The 24,745-nt window shown below is 50.2% G+C and overlaps 1 protein-coding gene across 3 annotated transcripts in view; it reads left to right on the forward strand.

Moving 5' to 3' along the window:
- The window catches only part of CCNJL (cyclin J like), a 50,090-nt gene extending 25,638 nt beyond the window's left edge, over positions 1–24,452 (forward strand). For all 3 annotated transcript variants that reach the window (XM_087429463.1, XM_087429464.1, XM_004428570.3), the window contains exons 4-6: positions 18,276–18,578; positions 20,620–20,779; positions 22,321–24,452. In XM_087429463.1, coding sequence (XP_087285589.1) covers positions 18,276–18,578; positions 20,620–20,779; positions 22,321–22,744 — 887 coding nt within the window. In that variant the 3' untranslated portion in view covers positions 22,745–24,452. The remainder of the gene's footprint in view (positions 1–18,275; positions 18,579–20,619; positions 20,780–22,320) is intronic.
- Positions 24,453–24,745: the final 293 nt, after the last annotated feature.

Below are 24,745 nucleotides of genomic sequence, written 5' to 3' on the forward strand. Positions count from 1 at the left end.
TCCCTCTGCCTGGAGAGCTTCCTGTTCCCTCCCCCTACCCGTCTGGTCCTGGTTAATCGTCACTCAGGCCCACATCCCCAAGAAAGCATTCCCCCACTGCCCTCGGCAGGTAGAGTCTCCCTGATGTAAGTCCCGTGGTGTCATGTACTTTTAATTAACACCTCCCCTCCCCAACTAAGCAGTGAGTTTCAGGGAGGGAAAGGAGCCTGGCACATAGTAAGACCTCGAAAAAATATTTGCGTGACAAATGAAATGAATGGAGCCAGGGGTTCCTTGAGAGCTGGGCTTCCGCGCTTCTCCAAGTTGCCCTTAACGCACAGGAGCGGAATGCCCCAGAGTGGCTGGCTGCAGTCGTGCATTTCCTTGACATCTAGTATTTTATCCTTAAGACTCAATCAGATTTTACATTCCTCTCCACAATATGTTATTGTCCTGTTTTATTCTGTGGGCATCCCCCAATCCTTGAGTCTCACTGATGCTACAAGAAGATAGCACCCACTTTCTCCTGTGGCTTTGTCTGCTCCTGGCACGCTACCATGCACCCCCATGGGCACAGTCACCCAGTTTCAGAAGCTTTGGAGTTTTCAGAATTCCGTCTTGTTTTCCACCCTGGCGTCTTCCACCTGCTGCTATTTAGAATCCTTTTGGCTGCTTTGGGTTCACAGCCTCCCAATTTGTGATTTTCTTTACCTTGGGCCAGCTGGATTTCCCGTGTTATACGGAGGAGCCTGTCTTGCTAGGAGGCCAGCCTGTTTGCTCCTTCCGAGTCCCAGATCCACATGCAGCTCTCTTTAGTCTTGGGAGGAGATGCAGGGCTTGTGAGGCATCCCCATCAGCGGAGGGCAGAATGGGCATCGCATTTCAAGAGGCCCCGGAGAAGTCTGCGCCGTGGCCTTTGGCCTGCCGCTGTCTGTGATCTGTGGGCTGCATCGAGGCCCGCGGGGCCCGGGACTTGGATTTCCATGGGGCCCTGGAGGCTCTCCCCCAGCGCCTGTCTGGGGAGCTGGGACGAGAGGCGCACACTGGAGACTCCTTTGTGCTGCCGCTGCCATGGCGGGGGCGGGGCAGGGGTGCCCTGCAGACGGAGAGGCAGACCCCCACCCACACGTCTGAGGGCAGCAGCCAGCCTCGGACGGCAGGGATGGATTTTTCAGGACACCTGCCATATGCTCAGAGGCCCAAGGAAAGAAAAGTTTCCATGACAGCCTGAAATCCTATTCATTCCTCCCACCCCTCTCCCTAGGCCGACCACCGTCAGCCGTGAGGGAGGTCACCTTGCCTCAGGAAGTTTTGAGTTCTGCTAATTCTGTACCAAATAATTTCCAGATAGATAAGAAGAGCGACAGTTCTTCCTGCCCCCACCTGTCAGTTCTGAGGTTTTTAGAGCTGCTTCCAGATAAAGGCGTTTGCACAGATGGAACCTTTTCACCTACATGCAGCCCATTCTGCCCAAATAAAGCAGGGGTCAGTCAAAGACCCATGTCTACAGGCCTGTGGAAGGAGGTGGAAAAAGCAGGAGCCTGTAGGTTGCTCCGTGGTGGACAAGTGTCATAGCCGCCCCTTGGTCCCTCTATGACCGAGTTAATTGTTTGTGTTTCTTCCCTTAACACAGACCAGACTGTAAATATAGTCTAGATATAAATATACTATAAATATGGTAGAGCCACTCTCCTTAATCTTTCATCTTATACATCACCCCTCCCCCAACCGTCTTGTTGTTGTTGTTTAGTTAAAGGGATAATTTGAAAACGTGGATGGGCCGGCCCTGTGGCTTGGTGGTTAAGTGCGCGTGCTGCAATGCTGGTGGCCCGGGTTCGGATCCCGGGTGCGCATCGAGGCACCACTTCTCCGTCCATCCTGAGGCCGAGTCCCACATACAGCAACTAGAAGGATGTGCAGCTGTGACATACAACTATCTACTGGGGCTTTGGGGGAAAAAAATAAAATCTTTAAAAAAAAAAAAGAAAACGTGGAAACCCCACCCACTTCCAAGTGAGTTGGCTTTGACAGTGTGGCATAATAATCTTCATCCTGGCGGTGGCAGCTTCCTTGCTTACTGGTCCCTTTCTACCCGCCCAGCCCTGTACCAAGCACTTAACCCACACATCTCATGGAATCCTCACAACCAGCTTACGTGGTCGTGCTGTCATCTGCCCATTTTATAGGTTCAGAGAGGCTAAGTAACTTGCCCAAGGTCACACAGCTAAGAGTTTTATTTTTTTTAGTTGAGGTAAAATTTATACCACAACATAAAATTCACCATTTTAACCATTTTAAAGTGTGCAATTATGTGGCATTTAGTACATTCTCACTGTTGTACAACTGTCACCTCAATCTAGTTCCAGAACATTTGCATCACCCCAGAAGAAACCCTCGTACCCATTAATCAGTCACTTCCCATTCCTTCCCACCCCTGGCCCCTGGCAACCACTAACCTGTTTTGTGTCTGTATGGATTTGCCTATTCTGAATATTTCATGTAATATAATACGTGGCCTTTTGTGTCTGGCTTCTTTCACTTAATGTTTTCAAGGTTTGTCCGTGTTGCGGCACGTGTCAGTACTTCAGTCCTTGCTGTGGCTGAATAATCTTTCAGTGTCTGGATAGACCATGATTAGTTGATCCATCCATCTGTTGATGGACATTTGGGTTGCTTTCACCTTTAGGCTGTTGTTGGTTAGTGCTGCTATGAACATTCAGGTACCAGTTTTGTTTGAACACCTGTTTTCAGTTCTCTTGGGTATATACCTAGGAGTGGAATTGCTGGTCCTATAGTAATTCTGTGTTGACATTTTTTTTTTTTCCTGAGGAAGATTCGCTCTAAGCTAACGTCTGTGCCAATCTTCCTCTAATTTGTATGTGGGTCACTGCCACAGGATGGCTGATGATGAGTGGTGTAGGTCTGCACCCGGGAGCTGAACCTGGGCCGCCAAAGTGGAGCACGCTGAACTTAACTGCTAGGCCATGGGACCAGCGCCTCTGTGTTGAACTTTTGAGGAACCTTGGAGTTTTGCTTTTGCCTGGTGTTGCTGCTCAGAGATGACTGGGTGCTAGGTCCTTAGCCCATGGTCCTTAGCCATGGACCAGCATGCAGAGGAGAGAGGGGGGAAAAGAAAGCTAGGAAAGCAAGAGTAGTGACCAGTGGTCGTTTTGCTAGGGTAGCATGGCCTTAGATGTAAGACCTTATTATTATGATACAAGAAGTATGAGGTACATTTTTATTGTGAAAAATCTGAAAGATCCAGAAGTGCCTAGTGTACAAAATTGGTTTACCCCCCAGACCTGTAGTCCCACTCCTACAGTTTGGTGTGTAGCCTTACAGACCTAGATGTACTTATGTGTTTTCATAATTGGGAAAATAAACCTCTTTTCACTTACAAGGACTGGTGGGGAGTGAATCATAGATTACACTCATATAAACTGCCCAGTATACAAAATTGCCAGGTTGCCTCTCTTCCTCCCTTTTCCATTCTTTTTTTTCTCTCCATCTAATCCCGATTCCATCATACTTTCCTTTGCAAACTTCTGTCTTCTTTCGCTGTGACTTCCGGCTTCCCACCCCCTCCCTGGGAAAACAAGGTCTCTCAGTGCTGGGTTGTTTTCTTCTGGACTGTGAGCCCCATCCTGCCCCTGGCCGACAGCTTCTGGCGTGTGAAAAGCAGTGGAAGCTAAGGGTGACAAGTCCATCTCTTTCTTGGGGTAAAGTTCTGACTACTGGTTTTTGTAGCTGAGGCCGAGCATAGGCTGGCCTTCACCTCAGCCCTCATCCTCCTCCCCAGGAGAGGGAGGCCTCCAGCAGGAGGCTGGTCACATGGCCTTTCTGCAAGGAAGGGGCCCCTCTCTAGACACCGGCCCTCCCGCAGGGCAGCGTCCCTTAGTCCAGGTGGAGCCTGTCATGCTGTGCTGTGCTTATCTGTGGAATGGCCCATCTCCTTCCTGTAGATTTCTAAAATTAGAAAAGGTATACTCGGGCCGGCCCCGTGGCTTAGCGGTTAAGTGCATGCGCTCCGCTTCTGGAGTCCTGGGTTCGGATCCCGGGCGCGCACCGACACACCGCTTCTCCGGCCATGCTGAGGCCACGTCCCACATACAGCAACTAGAAGGATATGCAGCTATGACATACAACTATCTACTGGGGCTTTGGGGGAAAAAAATAAATAAATTAAAAAAAAAAAAGGAATGGTATACTCACTTGTAAAGTGAGATTCAAAGAATAAAATAAAAACCTATTGCCATCCCACTCTCTAGAGGTAACTTCTGGGGCCTGTCCAGTGGCGCAGCAGTTAAGTGCATACGCTCCGCTTCCGTGGCCCGGGGTTCGCAGGTTCGGATCCCGGGCACGCACTGATGCACCGCTTGTCAAGCCATGCTGTGACGGCGTCTCATATAAAGTAGAGGAAGATGGGCACGGATGTTAGCCCAGGGCCACTCTTCCTCAGCAAAAAGAAGAGGATGGGCATCAGATGTTAGCTCAGGGCTGATCTTCCTCACACACACACAAAAAAAAGTAAAAAAAAAAAAAGAGGAACTTCTGGGAACAGGTTTTTTTGTCTTCTTCCAAAAGTGATCTAGTATATTTTCTAGAAATGGTCTGTGTATATACAGACGTACAGTCAATCCTCATGATTCACAAATTCCGTACTTGCAAATTTGCCTACTCGCTAAAATTTGTAACCCCAAAATCAGTACTCACAGAACTTTTGTGGTCGTTCGTGGACATGTGCGGAGCAGCAAAATATGTGAGTTGCCCGGCATGCCCGTTCCCAGCGGAGGTCGAACCAGGCAACACTCTGCCTTCCTGTTTCAGGTCTCACACTTAAAACAAGTGTCCTTTTCTCACTCTATTTACTGCCACGTTTTCTCATTTTTCTGCTTATTGATGATTTTGCTATTTAAAATGGCCCCCAACCATAGCAGAAGTGCTGTCCAGTGTTCTTCCATACAGGAAGGCTGTGACATGCCTTGTGGAGAAAATATGTGTTTCAGGTGAAATGTGTGTGTTCAGGCATGAGTTATGGTCAGCTGTGAGTTCAACGATAATGAATCAACAATATATTCAACAGAAATACACAAAACAAGGTTATATATTGATCGATTGATGAAAATGTGGTCAGAGGCTCATAGGAACCTAACCCTCTGTTTCCTGTGGGAGCAATGGTTCTGTATTCACTAATTCTGTGTTCATGGGACTTGATAGAATGTGACTCCTTAAATAACCAGAATCGACTGTATATTTACACAAGTGGGTTAAAACCAAAGGTGCTTTCTTTTTTTTTATTAAAGATTTTTATTTATTTATTTTTTCCCCCCAAAGCCCCAGTAGATCGTTGTATGTCATAGTTGCACATCCTTCTAGTTGCCGTGTGTGGGACTCGGCCTCAGCATGGCCAGAGAAGCGGTGTGTTGGTGCGTGCCGGGATCCGAACCCGGGCCGCCAGCAGCAGAGCGCACGCACTTAACCGCTAAGCCACGGGGCCGGCCCAAAGGTGCTTTCTTCATAGTACATCACAGACCGTCTTTCCAGTCAGTCTGGGTGGATTTTCCTGGCTCTTTTTGTTGACTGCAGAGTTCTCCATATTATGAACACTGCCGTCTATTCAGTGCTTCCTCTGTCAGTAGACGTGTAGATTGCCTTCTGTTTCTTCACTGCTATAAACAATAGGACAACTGTCCTTTTCCCTATATCTTTGCACACTTCAGTATGTCTGTGAGATATATTCCCAGAGGTGGAATTGCTTTGGTCAAAGGTGTGTGCATTTAAGATTTTGATAGGTAGCCCTAAATTATCTTGTAGAGGTTTTAACCAACAGCTAATGGGATCCCTTTTTCCTTAAATTGAACTTAATTTGTGGGGAGCCTTTGGAACCTCTCTTTTCCGTGTAAACCACAAACCATCAGAAGAGGAGCGATGTCCCTCCTCCATCCTGGCCCCTCACCAGTGCCCACCTGTGGTTTTTCTTCTGTGCTCCCAGCGAGGTGTGCATTGGCATTCCACCTTTCTGCCTTGTCCTGTCCAGGACGCCCAGGTGAGAAATGAGTTTCCAGACTGATTGCTTTTAAGTCTCCTCAAGCTAGAAATCAGTAGCTTCATCTCTTAGGGCAGCTACCAATAAAAGCCGCTGCCTGCAGGCTGCTGCCCTTGCTCAGGAGATTCCAGGAGAGGCCTGTCTCTCCCTGTAGACAACCTTACTCCCCCTCACTCCCCGCTGCGTTCCTCCCCTTCCCTCCTGCTTTGATCACTTAGCAGCTGTTGCTTCTGAGAAGCAGCTTCTCTGACAGCAGGGCACTGGGGCGGGATGAGGTCGCCCCCACTGGAGACTTCGGAAACTTGAAAGCAGTCTTAATCCCTCCTGGGAGACAAGGATGAAGGAAGGCGCTGCCTTCCTGCCTGGGGAAGTTAAGCGCACCAGCTCTCCCCAAAGCCGGGAGTGCTGGAGAGGCTTCCGGGGCACTAATTGTAGGCAGCGGATGCAAAGGGCGTGATTTTTCCAGGTGGCCTTTTTCCGGGGTCTGCTTCGGACAAGGCATGAGATTTATTTGTAGGATTAAACCCAAGTCTGCAAGGAAATGTGGCTGTCCCTGCCCAGGAGATAATTTAAGAGCTCCTGCGTCTCACGCAAGGGTGGCCAGGAGGAATACTGCATTTCCTCCCTGCCGTGGTTTCACATTTCAGAAAGCAGAATGGGTCTTACAGTTAATGTGTGCACTTAACATGACCATCGTTTATTATTTCCTCCAAAAACCTGCTGCAACATCGATGGTGCATCTTCTAATCAGTGGCATTTCGTTGGTGGCCACACAGCGCAGGACGGACTGGAAAAAGTGGTCTGTCACGTGAGGGCTCCCGCCGAGTTAATCGGGGCTCGGGGCTCCAGTGCTGCAGAGCAGTGAGTGAGGACATGGTGATTTTCCATTTCCTGTTCCCGTCTCTGCAGACTGGCAGGCTTAGAGCTATTTCGGGGGAGGGATTTTGTGTGAAGTGCCTGTCGGACAGCTGGCTGGGCTGGAACTCAGAAATTGTACAGTTTGCCATAGCAAGTCTAGTGCCCAGACTTGTTTGTCCAGGGCCTGGGGTTCTGGTCTCTGGGTTTTTTTGTGGGGAGAGGGAATCTTAAGTTGCGTGAGTTAATTGAACATTCAGTCTTCAGGAGCCCTTGATCCCACACAGGTGAAACATTCCAAACACATTTATTTGACCTCTGCTGTATGCCTAACGCTGTGTTCAGCCCCAGGGAGATAGTGGTGAACAAAAGGAACGTCTACAGTCCCTGTGGTTGAAGATGATTCATTCTACACATGTACCTACTATGCGCTGAGCCAGGGAGACAGTGGAGCACAGAACAGATCAAGTCCTCGTCCTAAAGAAGCAGCCTGAAGCCAGGCTTTACCAACAGGTCTCTGGGCACGTGCCAAGAACAAGCCAGTCACCCTTCTAAGAAAGTCCGAATGTCCTTACAGTTAGGAGAACAGCGTGGCTCACACAGTGGGAAATGACCGGGATACTGACGTCAGGCCGTTTGTCTGCTGGGAGCTAGGCATTCGACTTTATTTTCTTTTTGTTTGCTTTAACCTTGATCCCTCTCTGTAGTGAACCCTTGTGTCCTGCGGTACCTTCTCTCCTGTTACGGCCAGGATTGCATTTTATACCCATTCTCCCGTTCATGCTGGAGGCTGAGAGGGCAGAGCTCTGGAGGCCTTATTCTCTAGGCCCCTTGTTCCCGTGGAGAACCAGCCGGAGAGTTTTCCAGAGTATGGCTCTTCCTTGCCTCGCCTAGGAGACTCGGGCTCCACGTAGTGGAGAGTCCACGCCCCTGGTCACAGCAGACTGCCCCTCACTGGGCACCCACTGCCTAGTCAGCATGGGTGGTGGTTGAACCAGCAGGGCAGCTTCGGTTGGTTTTAAAACCACTTTCAGACCCGAGGGAAATATACCAGCCTGTTGCACCCTGGGTGGTGAGATTAGAGATTATTTTGACATGAGGTGTGTTTGCCTGAATTTTCACGATTGTCTTCAAGGAGTATGCATTGCCTCTCCCTGCCTCCTAAGTCTTCATTTTAATTACAAGCATTTTGGTGTCTAGACAGGAAAAGTCTCTCCTTCGTCACTGTCATGTTGGGGTTTCTAGGACTCTTCTAGGAAATGCTGACACCCCCTGACTTGTGGGTACTTATAAAGCAGATTCATGTTGGGATAGGCTTGGACTAGGGCATACCCACGTTCCAGAACCTTCTCTGGCAGTTACTCTGCCAGTTCTGGCCTCTAGGGTCCCATCATGACATCTTGTCTTCTGAGAAGTTTAAACCATTTTTCCTCAGCAGGACAGTGATATTTGTTCGTTGTAGAAAGTTAATAGAAAAAATATAAATAATAAAAATTACTTGCAAACTCACTACTTTTTTTCCTGTAATCAGAATTTGGGCTGGAGGGCAGATCTTGACCTCAGTGATCATGGAACGGCTAATATATATTGGGTGTTTCTATACCAGGCTGTGTTCTGAGTTCTTTGCGTGGATTTACTCATTTAATCCTTAAACAATCCTGTGAGGTAGGCAGTGTCATTTTCCCTGGTTGACAGAAGAGGAAAGCGAGGCTCAGTAAGTTAAGTAATTTGCCCATGGGCACACGGCTAGGAAGGAGCGTGGCTAGGATGGCGACCCAGGTAGCCATCCCCGAGTCCTTGTTCTCAGCCACTACACAACAGCAGCCTTTGTCCTACAGGCAGCTCACCTCCTTGCTTGGCTGCACCAGGAAGACCCGGGCCAGCAGATGGAGAGGTTTCTGGGGCACTCCTGGCTGCTCTGCTGTCTGAGCCTGCAGAGCTGCATGTTAACTGATCTGGACGGAAACTTCAGCCCTCAGGACCAGGTCTCGTGTCTGGAAGCAGCTCCCCTTTTAACCTCGAGAGAAGTGGCCAAGATTGCCTCTCTCTCTCTTTCTCCCTGCTCCCAGCTGAGGCTGGAACAAAGGACCCAGCACCCCTGATGTCCACGCCTTGGGCACTGCAGCCCAGAAGGACTCACTCTCTGCTCTTCCTCAGCCGGCAGCCCCATCAGGCCTGGTCCGGAGCAGCCTCTGGTGAGCTGGGAATGAGCATTCTTCAGAGCAGTGACCATTACAGGAGAGGGCTCCATTCCTCTGCACGAAGCACTTGCTCGACCCTGGCCCCGGATGCCAGCCATGTACAAGTGGCCCCCACCCCACAGACCCTGCTTTTAGACGGTCGGTAAAATCATTTGCGTCGCATAAAGTAGAGCACAAAGGAGCCAGGGGTTTGCTGGGGCCACCATGTGAAGTCATTGCAGCAGTTGCTCCATCCTGAGACAGGGAAGTCCTCACAGTCAGAAGGGAAGCCGGTGTGTGACCCAGCTGGCTGGATGCCACCTCTGACCTGGAAGGCAGTTTTACAATTTCCTTCTGAAGAAAATAACCACCCGCAACCCCACCTGTAGTCTCTGTTTCCAAAGTTGGACTCAGGAACTGATTCAGCCTGTCAGAAATGTGTTTTCGTTCATTCCTTCAATATTTATTGGGCCCTACTCTGTGCCAGAGACTGGAGGTGCGGCCATGAACAGGACAGCCTTGCTTTTAGGAGAGAAGGGAGGGAGGCCCTGTAAGACAGCGTGGGGATGGGGGCTTTATCTGTTTTGTGATCCACTGTCTCCCAGGCTCAGCACATAGCAGGTACGTGTATGTGGAATGAATCTTCGACGACAGGGTCTGTAGACATTCCTTCTGTTCACCACCACCCCCGCGGCGCTGTAACCCGCTGTAAGGACCTTTTTTTGTGTTCTGAGAAAGCAAGGGAACTCAGCCAGGGAAGGTCCCAGGTCCACCTTCAGGCCAGGTCTACCCAGCAGGCCCCTGAAGTCCAGGTATGGCTGGATTGTAGGCTTGTTTCTGTAGGATGTGTCCCAACCTCCAGATCCCTAAAGGGGCTGGAGCTCGTGGACGTGGCTGCAGCAGGTCCCCACCCCCTGTGGTCTTCACAGCTTCCTCCCTTCCCCGAAGACCACCGAAGCACTGGCGTATAGCTGCAGGGTTTTCTTGCTCTTTCCCTGGCTTCCTCTCTCCCCGACATCACATCCTGTCTGGAAATTAAACTGGCATTCCTCCTGTGACTGTGATTGTGCTGTTGGTCCTGAATCAAGCAGGGGTTTATAAAGCAGAGCGAGTTCCAGGGTTTGTTGAGCCCTGGGCGCCACTCTCAGCATGCTGAGCCCTCGTGTCGTCCTCACCACAGTTCTGTCTGCTTCTATTATTCCCATCGCACAGGCCCGAGAGGTGGAGACTTGCCCCAGACGATGCAGCCAGGGAGTGGCCGAGCCTCTGGGCACCCAGGACGATCAGAGTGCACGCGCTGCCCCTCTGTGCTGCATCGAGAAGTAAAACAGCTTTTCAGAGGGCACTGTCCTCAGAGCAGTTCCTGGCTTCTCCGTCAAATTGCTCAAAATCTGTCTCAGAAAGACACTTGTCTACTGGACATATGAGCAGTGCCCCCTTTGCGGATGAGTAGGAAGTGCCCTTCTGGCCTCCAGTAACTACAAAAAGCCAGAGTTTTTTAAATAAAAAAGCTGGTTTGGGCAGAGAGGGAGGGGGATCCATTATTATAGAAAGTATCCCGTTAGAGATTCACTCTTCAACTTCAGTTCTGTCATTGGAAGAACAAACGAAGTCCTGTTGATTATGCAGATCTTTTTCATGGAAAAGGCTCTGGAATTAAGTTACTAAGTAGCATAAGCAGAGGGGAGGATGAAGACAAGGGTGTTTGCGGAGAATGGGGCCATTCCATAGGGAGGGGCCGCAACTGGCCTGACACCCACATCCGTGGGAATTCCTGCACCCACATAGAGGTACCCATTATGGAGACTTTCCCGGATAGCAGGGATCCTCGAGGCTGTATCTGAGATTTCTGGCTTGTGGTATAGAAAGCTGTGGACTTTGGAGCCGTTTATTCATTCATTTAAAAAACACAACTCTTAATATATTAAGTATTGACTTTATGCCAGATGCCATGCCTGGCGGCAGGGATCTATAATGTTCTACAGGACAGATGTGGTCCCTACCCTCATGGAGCAGCCAGCCAGACTTTTCATTTTGCTTTGTCCTGTACCAGCTGGGTGGTTGGGGCAAATCACTTAACCCTTCTGAGCTTCTGACTCCATGTGGGAAACACTCCCAGCCTCCTGGGGTTGTTACCGGAATGAACTGAGAGCACGTGTGAAGGGCATAACAAGCACAGCCCGTGGAGGCTTCCCCTCCCTGAGGGCTGCCTGCGTGTAGTGCTGCCTGCTGTGCTGTGCTGTGCGCAGAGCCTGGCATGCAGCGGGGAACCACATGTGGAACTCCCTGCCCTCCCGAGCTTACATCCTGGTGTGCCTCTTGCTAACCAGCTGGGTGACCCATCTGGGAAAGGCCTTGGACCCCACACTCCCCTTTGCCTCCCTCTCTGTGGACCTTGGAACCACCAGCTGGAGGGTGGGAGTTCAAGGTCACAGTCAAGGGGAAGGAGGCTGGAGTCACTCTAGTGTCCACTCTGGGCGTCCAGCACAGCCTGGCCAGTGGGATCAGGTAGGGGTGGGGGAGCCTTTTCTTGGGCTTGTTTCCATTCCTTTTCCAGAGCCTGTAAGAAAATGTCTTGTAGCATCAGCTACCAGCTCTAGTTCATCTCTGCCCAACTAACAGGACTTTAGAAGATCCCAGGTCTGGGATGCAAAGAATACACACCATGTTCAATAAATAACACAGCAGCGGCTGTTACCATTTCTGGAGCCCTTCCTGCGTGTACAGTCACGTGACCTGCGCTCCTCGGGCCCTCACCACCACTCTTTGACATGTAGGTTTCCGGGTGATTGCCTGAAATCATGCAAGTTGTAACAGGGAGGCAGAATGGGAAGCCGGCACCTGAGCCTGAACTTGAGGCCCTTGGAAGGGGCATTCTCACCTGTTTCCAACCCGGCTCCCAGAATCCGGCCTCCCCCACGTCACGGGATCCTGGGCCATCATTAACTATTCTCAGGACAAGCTATAAATAAAGCTGGCAAGTTCTGGTGGCCACTTCTCTCCCCTCTGAGGAAGGAAGAATCTGAGAAAGAATTAGCATCAGAAAGGTCTCCATTCAGCCTGGCCCTGCCTGGGAACTAATGGGCCCAGGGCTTCCTCCCCTAGGAAAAGCCCTTTTCACTAGAGCTTTCTCTCTCTTCTTGGGTCCCCAGCACTTCTACTGCCCAGCACTTCCCACAGTCACCCAGGATGATGTCAGACCCCACCTGGAGGGTCGGGCAAGGCCAGAAAGCCACTGGGGCAGCGCTTCATCCCTCTGATTCCATTTAACATCAGCACCTCCCTCCATTCCATTTAACATCAGCACCATACAGCGTAGGGCAGGGGGCTGGCGGCTCAGGGGTGTGGGGTAGCCAGGGGGTCTCAATTCCTGATTAGATTTTGTTTCTCATTCTCAGATGAAAAGAGGGAGAAAAAAGACTAAAATAGGAGAGTGGCCCTTCATGGGGGAGAGTAGCTGTGCCCACTTTTAAAGAAATTGCATTTCTTGAGGAAGGAAGAGTAGCAGCTGTTGCTTTAAAACCTGGTTCTCTTTAGAAGGAAACTTGGGCCTCATCTCGGAGCCTCTAGCTCTGGGCAGCAGGGAGCCCTGCATGAGTCTGTCAACAAGCATGGAGGACTGTTGAGGGGGTTAACTGGGAGCAGTAGGTAAAGCAGCCCATCCAGTGGGGTGTGAGCAGCGCTGGGCCTGGCGTCAGAAATGGGGCAACACTGACTTTTCACAGAGTCCTGTTCTGTGCTGTTTACCTTTCTGTTTAAGAGTTTTTCTAAAGGCAGGGTAAATGGTGATGACTGTTGGAGGCGGGTAATGCATTCATGGGGGTTCATTATAATATTTTCTCTATTTTTTTTAATTGGTATATTTAAAAATTTCCAAAATAAAGCAGGTTGGTTTATTTTTTAAGCAGTTGAAAGTATTGCTTCTCTTGGCTCTAATTCAGAAAAGTCAGGAATCTTGTTTGGTCTGCTTAAGGCTTGATTGCTAGGACAGTAGGTGGAAGGAGAAGAGCCTGTCTGTAGAGTAGTCGGTTCATCGAGACAGAAAGGAGAATGGTGGTTACCAGGGGCTGGGGGCGGGGGAACAGGGACTTGTTTAATGGGTATAGAGTTTCAGTTTTGCCAGATGAAAGAGTTCTGGAGATTGGTTGCACAACAATGTGAATGTACTTGATGCCATTGAACTGTACAGTTAAAAATGGTTAAAATGATAAATTTTGTTATGTGCATTTTACCACAATTTTAAAAATGCCGTTTAAAAAAAAGAAAAGCCAGTTTGTGAGTGTCTTTCTTGAGGCTCGCTGGATCGACAGTGTTGCCACTGTGGCCTAGTCCTGTGGTTAAGAGTTTAGACCACGTGGCTGGACTCATGGTCATCAGTCCACTAACTGTGTGACCTGCTGGGGATCGCCCAGGAGCTCTGTGCACCAGCCCTTGGGAGCGGCCGGAGGAATCAGTCAGCCAGGTGTGCAGAGGGTCCTAAAAGGCATTGTTGTGAACATCCAAAAAGAAAAATGTGGATGGAATGATAGAATTGTTGAAAATTCTTTTTTAACCCCTATGTAATAATTTATTCAGGAGAGGATCATCCATGGATGCCAAACCATTGAGTTAAAGGTTGGGAAACAGGATATTCACAGAGTCTCAAGGTGTCACCTCACAGATTACTTATTAATTTCACAGGAAAATGGTACCTTTTTGTGTGTGTGTGTGAGGAAGATCAGCCCTGAGCTAACATCCATGCCAATCCTCTTCTTTTTGCTGAGGAAGACTGGCTCTGAGCTAACATCTATTGCCAATCCTCCTCCTTTTTTTTTTTTTACCCCCAAAACCCCAGTAGACAGTTATATGTCATAGTTGCACGTCCTTCTAGTTGCTGTTTGTGGGACGCGGCCTCAGCATGGCGGGAGAAGCGGTGCGTCGGTGCACGCCCGGGATCCGAACCCGGGCCGCCAGTACCGGAGTGCACGCACTTAACCGCTAAGCCACGGGGCCGGCCCGGAAAATGGTGCCTTTAAAATGGAGAGACCTAATGTCACCACCACCTTAACCCAGCGATCAAACGTAGCATCGCTATTTGCTGGGACAAACTGATGTTAAATAACTCCCGAGGTGATCTGGTAAGAAGCACAGTTCTCTTGCCCACGCTGTCTGATCATGAGGAAGCAATGAGGCAGTCCAGAAGATGGGGCATTTACAGACAACTGGCCTGGAGTCATCCAGAGAGTCAGTGTCATGAAAACAAAAAAGGTCACTAAAGAGAGCTAACAGACACCATGTGTGAGCCTTGTTGCATCTGGATCCAAAAGAACAAAGGTTATAAAAGGCATTTTTTGGGCCCTTGGGGGAAAGTCAAATGTGGACTGAATATTAGAAACTGTTATTGCATTAATGCTGATGTTCTTAGGATTGCTAATAGCATTATGATAATGTAGGAAAATGACCTCAGGGATGGATGATGACGTGTCCAGGGGTGGCATGTCACATCTGTAACTTAATTAGAAATGGTCTAACAAAACCAGTTTTTATACACACACACATAGACACGCGTGCGCACACGGCAAATGTGGCTCCGTGTCAGCAGTTGGTGCATCTGGGCGAAGGGTCATCTGTGTTCATTGTTCTATTCTTTTGTCTTTTCTGTGGATTTGAAAATTTTCCAAATAAAAAGTGTATCGAAGGAGTCGAAGAGAGTCTGTGGCTCTTGTCTGACTTGGAAAGATGTGGACTTCTGTCCCCCACCCCTCCCGGGGGACTGCCTGAAGATTTCCAGGCATCTGTTGTCTGTGCCATTTGTCGATAAGGAGCAAGCAGCTGAGTGGCGGTGTTTGGTGGCTTGTTGGTGGCGGCGCTGGGGACAAAGGGCCGGCCCCATTCACAATCATGGGAGGAGGGGAGGAAACGTCTGTCAGGCACGGGCAACACCAGGAAACTTGTAAAATGTTTTCTGGCTGCGAAATGTATTCTGCTGGGGAATAGTTGCTAAGCCGGGCTCGCCGGCCAGCAATTAAAAGCAGGGTCTTTGAGGTGACTCGTGGATGTGGAGCTAAGTTCTCACATGAGCTTTTCCTCTGAGCCTCCGGGGACCGGAACAGAACCTACCTGGGAGGATCCAGTGCGTGTCCAGCACAAAGCACAGTGCCCGGCCCAGCATGAGGCTCTGTGCGTTTCCGTTTGTTGGGCACTTCTTAAGCACTTTCCATTCTGCTTGGCTATTTCATCCCCACATGGAGCATATTCCTGGATAGGAAACAAATGGCCTGTGGAATTTAATACTGTTAGGTCCAGAGCCAACTTGCTGAGGATTCAGACCCAGCTCTCCCGGACTCTGGTCTGCAGTGTGGTGGGTTCCCAAAAAGCACAGCTTGGGGAGCAGAGGGAGCCGGTGAATTCAGATTCCTCAGTCATCCGTGGCACCTTCTGTTGGAGGGTCATCCTCTTGGGCCTGGTGGCTGGGGAAAAGGCAGAGCTCTGAAAGGTTTGAAAAGCACCAAGGGCAGGGAGGAAACCAATCTGACTGAGCACGCCTGCTGGTTGGGATGGATTGCTGGCTGCCGGCAATGCCCTGGAAGGGTCTTACCGCCACCCGCAGTGCAGTGCACGTTTCTGCTGGGATGTGACCCTTACCAGGCCACCTTCTGCTCCAGGGAAGAAGAGCACTCCTGTCTACTGAGTGCCTGCGAAGAGTGTTGGCCCAGTTCAGCGCAAGGTTCAAGGAAACCTTGACAATTTTGCAAAAAAAATATTTTTTCTTTTTAAGTTGCACAAAATACATAATCATTGGAGAAAAATGAGAGAATACAGGTAATCAGAGATCATCAGAGAACAGTTCAAATGGCCCCAAATCCCACTATCCAGAGAGAACCGTTTATTCTCTGAACGAATATTCATTGAGCACCTAGTATGTACTGGGACCTGGGGGCACAGCAGCGAATGGGTTGGACATGGTTCCTGTCCTCTAGGGGCTGAGACCCATTAATGACCTATTAAAAGTCAGGTGCTGGCCATTAATATTAATGCTTGATATTAAACAAGCAGTCTGAGTGGGAGAAGTGCCTTCATGACATCCATTGGCCTCTGAGCTGAACTCTGGAGGACACATGACACGGTGGGTGAGGGGTCGAGCACTCCCAGGTGGAGGAGGGGTCAGACTTCCATGGGGAAGGATCCTCTGCTTGGGGAGGGAGAGCCTGGGGATGAGGCTGCGGAGGCCGGCAAGGCCTGGTCAGCCAGGCCCCCAGGATTTCCAGCCGTACAAGAGGCTCTCCCCCTTGGGCAGCGTGGACCTTGCCTTTACCTGCCTGAGTTGCCCGAGCGTGCAAGTCAAGGGAAGGTGTATGCTATGGGGGCAGTGCTGTGCCAGGCTGAGCTGTGATGGATAGGGCTCAGGAAGGAGACGGAGTCTGTGGGTGCCGTGAGCTGCTTAGGAACCTGTCGGCAGTCGTCTCTGCTCCCGTGTGTACATTTCCACTCGCTCTGCTCCTGCCCATCAAGACCAGAACTTCACTTCAACACCATTTGCCCACTTAGTGGGCTGTTGCCTGGCTCGCTGAAGATGGAGACACTGGCCTCCAAGAGTCGGTGTTTCCTTTCTCAGTGATGTTTTCTGAGGCCTTCCTGAGAAAGGTATTGTGTCTGCAGGAGGGCAGCCTGTAGCAGTTACTTCCTTCTCTCTCCTAAGAAGCGTGAGACTGATGAGAACTGGGTCAGAGGCTCTCCCAGTCATTCACAGGTGTGTGGACGCTTTGCTCGCTGCTCCCTTGATCAGCACACACGTGTGCCTGGAGCTCTGCCCGGCAGCCCCATGGCCTCTGCTGACACTTGCTCAGCAGCTGCTCTGTACCCTGCGAGGCTGGGCCTGGAGGCCACAGGTGACCAGACTGAGGCCAGGCCTCATGGCTCAGCATCTGATGTGGGGGTCAGGCGGTACGTGGGCACTGTGGTCAGGGAGGGCTTCCAAGGGTGGTGACTCTGAAGATGAAGGACAAGGCTGAGTGAAGAGGGGGTGGGAAAGGGCGTTCCAGACAGAGGGGCTGCATAGACGAGGCTTGTGGGCAAGGAGGGCACGGTGCCTTCAGAGAACCGCAGTGACGGAGGCCACAGCCAGGTGTGCGTGGTTTCCCCAGAGGGAGGCGTGTTGAAGCTGGGAGGTCCCAGCAGCCACCTGCAGAGCCTCCCACAGTGGAGGCTGCTGCTGGAGCCGCCACAACCGTGACTGCCAGGCATTGCTCGGTTCCCTGGACCCGTCCGTGGGATAACCCAAGGCTCGTGTTTTATTTTTGTTTATATTTAGCTATAAATAAATAAATATTTATTTATTTTTTTATAAATATATTTATTAAAAAAATATATTTATTTTATATTTTGTTTGTATTTAGCTCCGTGTAGCTTTATTTCATGCAGTTTATTTCCAGGACCTTCCAGTATTTATTCATTGTTCCTGCAGTACTTTCCGAGCTCTGTGACATTTGCGGGGTTTCACATCTTTTCGCTACTGTCCCTATTCCAGTTACCTATTCCTGCAAAACACTCCAAAACTTAGTGATTTAAAACAGCAATGATGTGGGTTGCATGGTGCTTCCTCTACTGGTTTCCCTTGGGCTTGCGCACACAGTTGGTGGAGGATCAGCTGGGCTGGAAGGTCCAGGATGGCCTCCCTCACACTTCTCAGAGTTGATGCTGGCTGTTGTCTGAACACCTTGGTTCTCCTTGTGGTCTCTTCACCTCCGATAGACTAGACTTGCTTCCTTCCCTGGAGGTCTCAGTATGCCATTCCAAGGCGCGAAGGCGGAAGTTGCAAAGCCTCACCCTGGAAGTTGCATAATGTCACTTCTCTTTTTTTTCCTCCAGTTTTATTGAGATATAATTGGCATACAACATTGTATTAGTTTAAAGTGTACAACATAATGATTTGATATATGTACATGTTGTGAAATGATCACCACAATAATTTTGGTCAACATCCTTCACCTCACATAGTACAATTTTTTTTCTTGTGACAAGAACTTGGAAGATCTACTCTTTGCAACTTTCAAATATGCAATGCAGTATTATGAACTGCAGTCACCATGCTGTACATTATGTCCCCAGGACTAATTTATCTTATAACTAAAAGTTTGTACCTTCTGATCCCTTCACCCGTTTCCCCCACCTTGCACTCCCGCGCTTCCTGGGTGCAGGCAAGTGCTGTCTTCCAGTAACCTCTGCTTCTCCCACAGGTAAGTTCGAGGATAGGGAAGACCACGTCCCCAAGCTGGAGCAGATAAACAGTACGAGGATCCTGAGCAGCCAGAACTTCACCCTCACCAAGAAGGAGCTGCTGAGCACGGAGATGCTGCTCCTGGAGGCCTTCAGCTGGAACCTCTGCCTGCCCACGCCTGCCCATTTCCTGGACTACTACCTCTTGGCCTCCGTCAGCCAGAAGGACCACCACTGCCACAGCTGGCCCACCACCTGCCCCCGCAAGACCAAAGAGTGCCTCAAGGAGTACGCCCACTACTTCCTAGAGGTCACCCTGCAAGGTGGGGCCCAATGTCAGGATCTTTCACCCCTTCCCCACCCACACGGGCCAGGATCGGGTGGCACAGAGAGGCATGTCCTCAAGGAGTCCTTACTGCCTGGGGCCCATCCACCCAAGTCACCAAATCACACCAAAAAGAGAAAGAGCAGTTTATATCCAGGCAGCTGGTACCCTACAGACTCACTGATCACCTGGTGATTTTTCTTATGGTAACCTGGAACACTGCAGATGAGCTCAGTAGCACAGGTCCTGAGGTATGGGTCATTTCTGAAGAGCTGTCGTCATACAGATGAGGTGGGGGAGGGGATTATGTTTACATCTGCTTTAGCAATAAGGTTACCCTGTTTGGGGATTTTTATTTGAATCTCATCTTCCCAATGTCTTAAAATCTAGGTATTAGATAAAATACTGGCTCAGAAATACTGTTGATACGACCACCTGATCCACTACAGATCAAAAATGGTCATGAGTAACAATATCAGTAATTGTGATATCAAGCATTAATTGAGCGCTTAGTGTGTACCAGTCACCTTATTTTAGTGCTTTGCATACATTATCTCATTTGAACCTCACAATGACTCCACATGATAATCATTTCTGCTGTTCTCCTTCTACAAATCAGGTTCCTCAATTGATGCTCAAAAGGTGAGGTAACTTACCCAAGGTCATTGCTAGGATTTGAACCTGGGGAGTCTGAGTCTGTAACTGTGTCTGTAACCATAATACCACTCTGCCTGATTCATACTGTAACAGGCACACATTGAAGTCATCGAAAATCCTAAACAACTGAAGACAGTTTGATAACACACTGACGACCAAGTGTCGTTCATGAAAACTGTGGGAGTTTCAAGTTTGCTTTTGCATATAAATAGTACCAGCTTTGCCATGTTGCCAGATATCTTAGTAGGATGTTAAGATTTCTCAGATAATTTCACAATGTGTACATGTACCAAAACATCACATTGTACACCTTAAATATATATAATTTTTTATAAGCTCTCAATAATTGCTAGCTACTATTATAACTTGTCTTTTTTTTTTTTTTTTTTTGCTGAGGAAGATTGGCCCTGGGCTAACATCTTTGCCCATCTTCCTCTACTTTATATGTGGGATGCCTGCCACAGCATGGCTTGATAAGTGGTGCGTAGGTCCGGTCCTGGGATCCAAACCTGTGAACCCCGGGCCACCTAAGCGGAGTGCACAAACTTAAACACTATGCCACCAGGCTGGCCTGTTTTTTTTTTTTTTTTTTCCCCTGGGAAATATTCGCCCTGAGCTAACATCTTGCCAATCTTCCTCTCTTTCTTTTTTTCCTCCCCGATACCCCAGTACATAGTTGTATATTCTTGTTGTAAGTCCCTCTAGTTCTTCTGTGTGAGCTGCCGCCACAGCATGGCTACTGACAGACAGGTGGTGTGGTTCCGCACCTGAACTGAACCTGGGCCACCGAAGCGGAGCGTGGCAAATTTTAACCACCAGGCCATCAGGGCTGGCTCTGATATATACAATTTTTTTTTGTTAATCATCCTTCAGTAGAGCTGAGGGGAACAAAAGATTCCTCGGAAAACGGTTATGTCAAGTGCCAGTTTCGGTTATGAAGATCAAACTCTTGTAGCCATTCATTCATTCAGCAGATTTTTATTGAGTGCTCTTTTGGGCCAGGCTTTGTTTATTAATAAGTAGCCTTTAGTCACACCCCACAACAGAAGCCTTGGAAATGGTGTATCATTCACCCCTAACAACCAGAGAAAGGACAAATGTTTGGCGGTTCTGTCTGCAGCCCCCCTGGAAGCTATGGACAATATTTTAAAAATCACTTGCTTTAGGCTAACATCAGAAATCTAGACTGCGAGCCAAGGCGTTGAAGATGCAAAAATGGAACTTCATACTGTTCTGATTTTTCATCGTGTGTGTGTGGCAGCAATGACAGCCTTGAACCTAATCATTTGTCTACCAGTTCTTGGGGGGCTCAAGCCAGGGGGGCACTGGGGCCTCCAGGGTGAGGCTTTATGATGCTGACTCCCTCTGCAATTCCCTTTCAGATCATATTTTCTACAAGTTCCAGCCTTCGGTGGTCGCTGCAGCCTGTGTGGGGGCCGCTAGGATCTGCCTTCAGCTTTCTCCCTACTGGACCAGAGACCTGCAGAGGATCTCAAATTACTCCCTGGAGCATCTCAGCACCTGCATCGAAATCCTGCTGATGTAAGTTCCCCTCCTGATCCTTCCGTGTTTCTGAAATATCCAGGTTCCACTTGCTCTTGGGCCCACGTCCGGCGGTTGCCCGAGGTCTGAGCTTCTGGTGGTTCCCCCAGCTGGTGTCTCACGTAAAAGTGGGCCATGGGGTCTCCTAATAGAATTGGGATTTGGAGAGTTGGTCCGTCCTCTTTTGGGTAGCTTTGGGCTTACAATTTTAGGGTCAAGGAGAGAGGGAGAAGAGGGGCTGTGTGCACATCCTTCTAAATGTCTGGGTTCTTTGATCTGAGTTCCAGTATAATCTCCTAGACGATCACATTGAAGGACTGTCGTTATAAGCTTCTTTTCTCAGACATGGCCACAAAGCTGACCTCTTAGCCAGCTAAGGCCAGAGTGGCTTACCCTAAGAGGCCACAGCCTCCTTGCAGGGGTCTCTGGGAATCTTGGGGAGGAGATGTTCAGTGGATCAGAGAGGATGTATCAGTGGATCAGAGAGGATGCTTCAAGGCATCATACCGTGAACCGATGTCAAGGCGAAAGTAGTGACCATAGGGAGGAGGACAGAGGACAGAAAACTCCTACCTGCCTATACCCAACAGGTGGCAGCATCTCCTGGATGCTGGCCGCACTGGCTGCGGGGGGAGTGGGGCAGGGTGGTCATAGCAAAAGCCCTTGGGGCCCTGAAGAGCCACCTCTCAGCCTCCAGTGTGGGGAGTTTTGCCGGCTACCCTTGTCTCATTCCTCTAAAATGTTTAAAATGTGTACCTTTTAGAAGGTACCAGAGCCAGAGAGTGTGATCTGGTCTGAGTGAGGATGGGTGCCCTGGGTACTTAGCCACCAGCCCTGCCTCTTCACCATGGTTGTTGCTCTGGGAGAGCCCCCATCTCAGATCTGCTGCAAGCCTCCCTTTGCTCTTTTCTTACATAAGCCTCTCATCGATTTGTTTTCCCTAAAAGCTCTATGAGGAACTTTTTTTTTGAGATGATAAAAAACCTGTTCCATCCCCCTTTTCAGATGGAGAAACTTAGGCCCCAGGGGCAACTTGCTTGGGATCTGCTGGCTCAGGAGTGACCCGGCTGGGGATGGGGCCACCAGAAGTGCCTTGAGGGACCAGGAGCTCTGCCCTGTCTCTGTCAGGCACTGTACCAGGTGTGGGGATGCAGTGATGTGCAAAAGCAGACGGGGTCCTCCCTCTCAGAGCTTGCACTTGGCACGAGGGGCCAGGTAGTACCCTGGAAGTTACCACCTGGGGTGTTGACTGCTGAGGTGGGGCAGTGCAGGGGCTCCAGGGACAGCTGGGCTGATCTTGAGGGGTCAGAAGAGGTTTTGTTTGTAGGAAGCAGATTCAAGCTGAGATCTGAGGCCTGAGTTAAGTCAAAGAACAGCTGAGGCGCAGTGGTAGGCGGTGGGCACAGGCTGGGCAAGGCCAAGCATTAAGAACACACAGATGTCCTTGGATCTCACTAAGCAAGGCAGCTGGAGGCCCCCTCAGGTGTCTGAGGCCTTGTGGCCTTAGACCTCCAAGTCTCACCCAGGTCCTTACCTTTCAGAGCTTATGACAATGTCCTCAAGGATGCCGTCGCAGTCAAGAGCCAGGCCTTGGCAATGGTGCCTGGCACACCCCCAGCCTCCACTCAAGTGCTGTTCCAGCCGCCCGCCTACGCTGCCCTCAGTCAGCCGACGACGCCGGCCCTGGTGCAGTTCCAGACCCCCGTGCAGGACCTGTGCCTGGCCTACCGGGACTCCCTGCAGGGCCACCGTTCGGGGAGCCTGCTCTCAGGGGGCACTGGCTCATCCCTGCATGCCCCATACCCCACCCTCCAGCCTCTGGACGTGTGTCCCGTGCCCCTCCCCACATCCCTCAGCATGCAGATGGCCATTGCAGCCGAGCCCAGGCACTGCCTCACTGCCACCTACAGAAACAGCTTCTTCAGCGGGAGCCACGCGTTCCCCACAGGCTGCTTCGATAGATAGGGCCCCTTTGGGCCACGCAGGGAGGCCTTGGAGACCCAGGCAGAGGAAGAGGACACTGGCGAGGGAAGCTCAGCGGAGCAAGGCAACTGGGAGGCTGTCCCCGCAGAGCCTCGTTGCCCTTGAATGGAGAGGGTCCACGCTCTTTTTAGTTAAAACTGACCCAGAGCAAAACAGTCAATGACATACCTCACCCAAGAGCGTTCCTCTGGAAGACGTCTTCTGCATGTGGCTGGGGTGCAAGGAGATGGCTCTGTGGCTGTTCCCTGGAGCGGGGGCCCAGTGAATCCAGAAAGCCCTGCTACAAGGCCAGGAGACTGGGAACTGGATGCAGACCACCAGTCCGTGAGCATGTCTGCTTTTTAGTATCAAAGACTCCTTTATTCTTTGCCGATGGCAGCTACATCAGTGAAAAAGAAGGGGCAGCCTGACGTGTTCTCAGGACCCCAGTAGATGCCGTATTGGGTGCTTTTCTTTCTCTGGCCCCGTACAGGGGGCCCGGTGTGTTGATGCCTGACTGTCCGCCTTCTGAGGCATGGTGGGCGGGCGGTTGTCTTGCCTTTGTCGTCGAACCTAAAACCTTATTCGGCCTTTTAGATATTTCACATGCTGCTGCTTCCCGAAGTGACCTAGCTTTCTGTTCAGTAAGATGTCTTGTTTACATACTGCATCAGGGATTTTGTGATACTTGAAAATTCCTTAGGAGAAAAATAATGTTGATTGCCACACTGTCCCACGTGGGGGTTTGTAGGTTGTAACCCGGCTTGTGGCTGACCAGTGGGTGACAACAGAGCTCCCTTTTCAAAAGCGTATGGTTAGGGAGAACCACTTTCTAGGCTCTCGATTCCAGAAGATTCCACATCTTGGATGCTGTGTTCACTTGTAGAACTTCGATAATCACCCGGAGGAAAAAGGTTGTTGAATGTAGACAGAGGTTTAAAACCAACACCCCCCACACACGCATGTTTATGTGTGTGAGGTTAAGCCCAGCCTCAGCTTTGGGTTTGGCTAAGAGCAAAGGATAATAATGTGAAATGTGTGCTTAATGCTGACTGGATTTGGGCGTGGGGGGTGTACAAGGGTATGTGACACCACCACTGACAGGCCAGTGACCGATTGGATCGGAAGCCACTATTTGGGTATCTGCAGCAGAGGGCTCTCAGGAAGGTTCTTGTAACCGTGTGCAATATGTTTTTATTTTGACTGGCAGCTGGTGCTCAGCATGCTTTTTTGGTTGGTTCAGGGTCTGGGGACACATTGTTCACTCGTCAGAACTGGGAGATGCACAGAACCACGGAAGCATTTTTTGGTTTGTTTTTTAAGAACCCACGTTGGTTTGCTTGACTCGTTGGCCAGTCCAGGAGACTGCAGCAGGGGGACTGCCCCAAGGCGGCTGCAGGCTGCTGAGTCGAATCCGAAGGGGGTTTTCAGGGCAGGTGACGCCTCGTTGTGGAAGGGGAATGAGAAGAGAGACTGGATGTGGATAGGGCGCTGCCACGTTGTCACACTAGCGTAGGAAACTGCACGTTTGTTTGTTGTTTTTCTCTTTTGCCTTTGCCAACCTCCTTTTATTTATGTGCGACTGGTTTGGATTCCAAGTTATTGTGTCTGTGTCTTGGGGGGCTGGGCGCTTGTGAGGGGCCCCCAATAGAGCTTCACAGCCAGCCCGGCCCCCAGAAAAAGACATCCTGCAATAAACACATCACCTGCTCCTGGTCTCGCAGTTCTTTTCCTGGCGTCTCTCTTGACCAGCCCCCCGCCCTCTTCCATCAGCCCCGGTGGGTGGGAGTCGCCTCTCCTGCTGAGAGGTTGTGGGGGTGGGTGACAGTGAGACCGGTTTCTGTGGAGCTGCGTCCTGTTGTCTGCGTTGGAGCTGGGCCTCCCTGGGGACACAGGCAGCAGGAGTGAGTACAGCTTGACATCCCAGCTCAACCACTGTATCAGTCAGGCTTCCAGAGAAACAGAACCCGTTATGTATGTAGCGAGAGAGATTTATTTTAAGGA

This window comes from Ceratotherium simum, chromosome 4 (assembly GCF_057802395.1).
Source record: "Ceratotherium simum simum isolate JZ-2026a chromosome 4, ASM5780239v1, whole genome shotgun sequence".
NCBI lineage: Eukaryota > Metazoa > Chordata > Mammalia > Perissodactyla > Rhinocerotidae > Ceratotherium > Ceratotherium simum.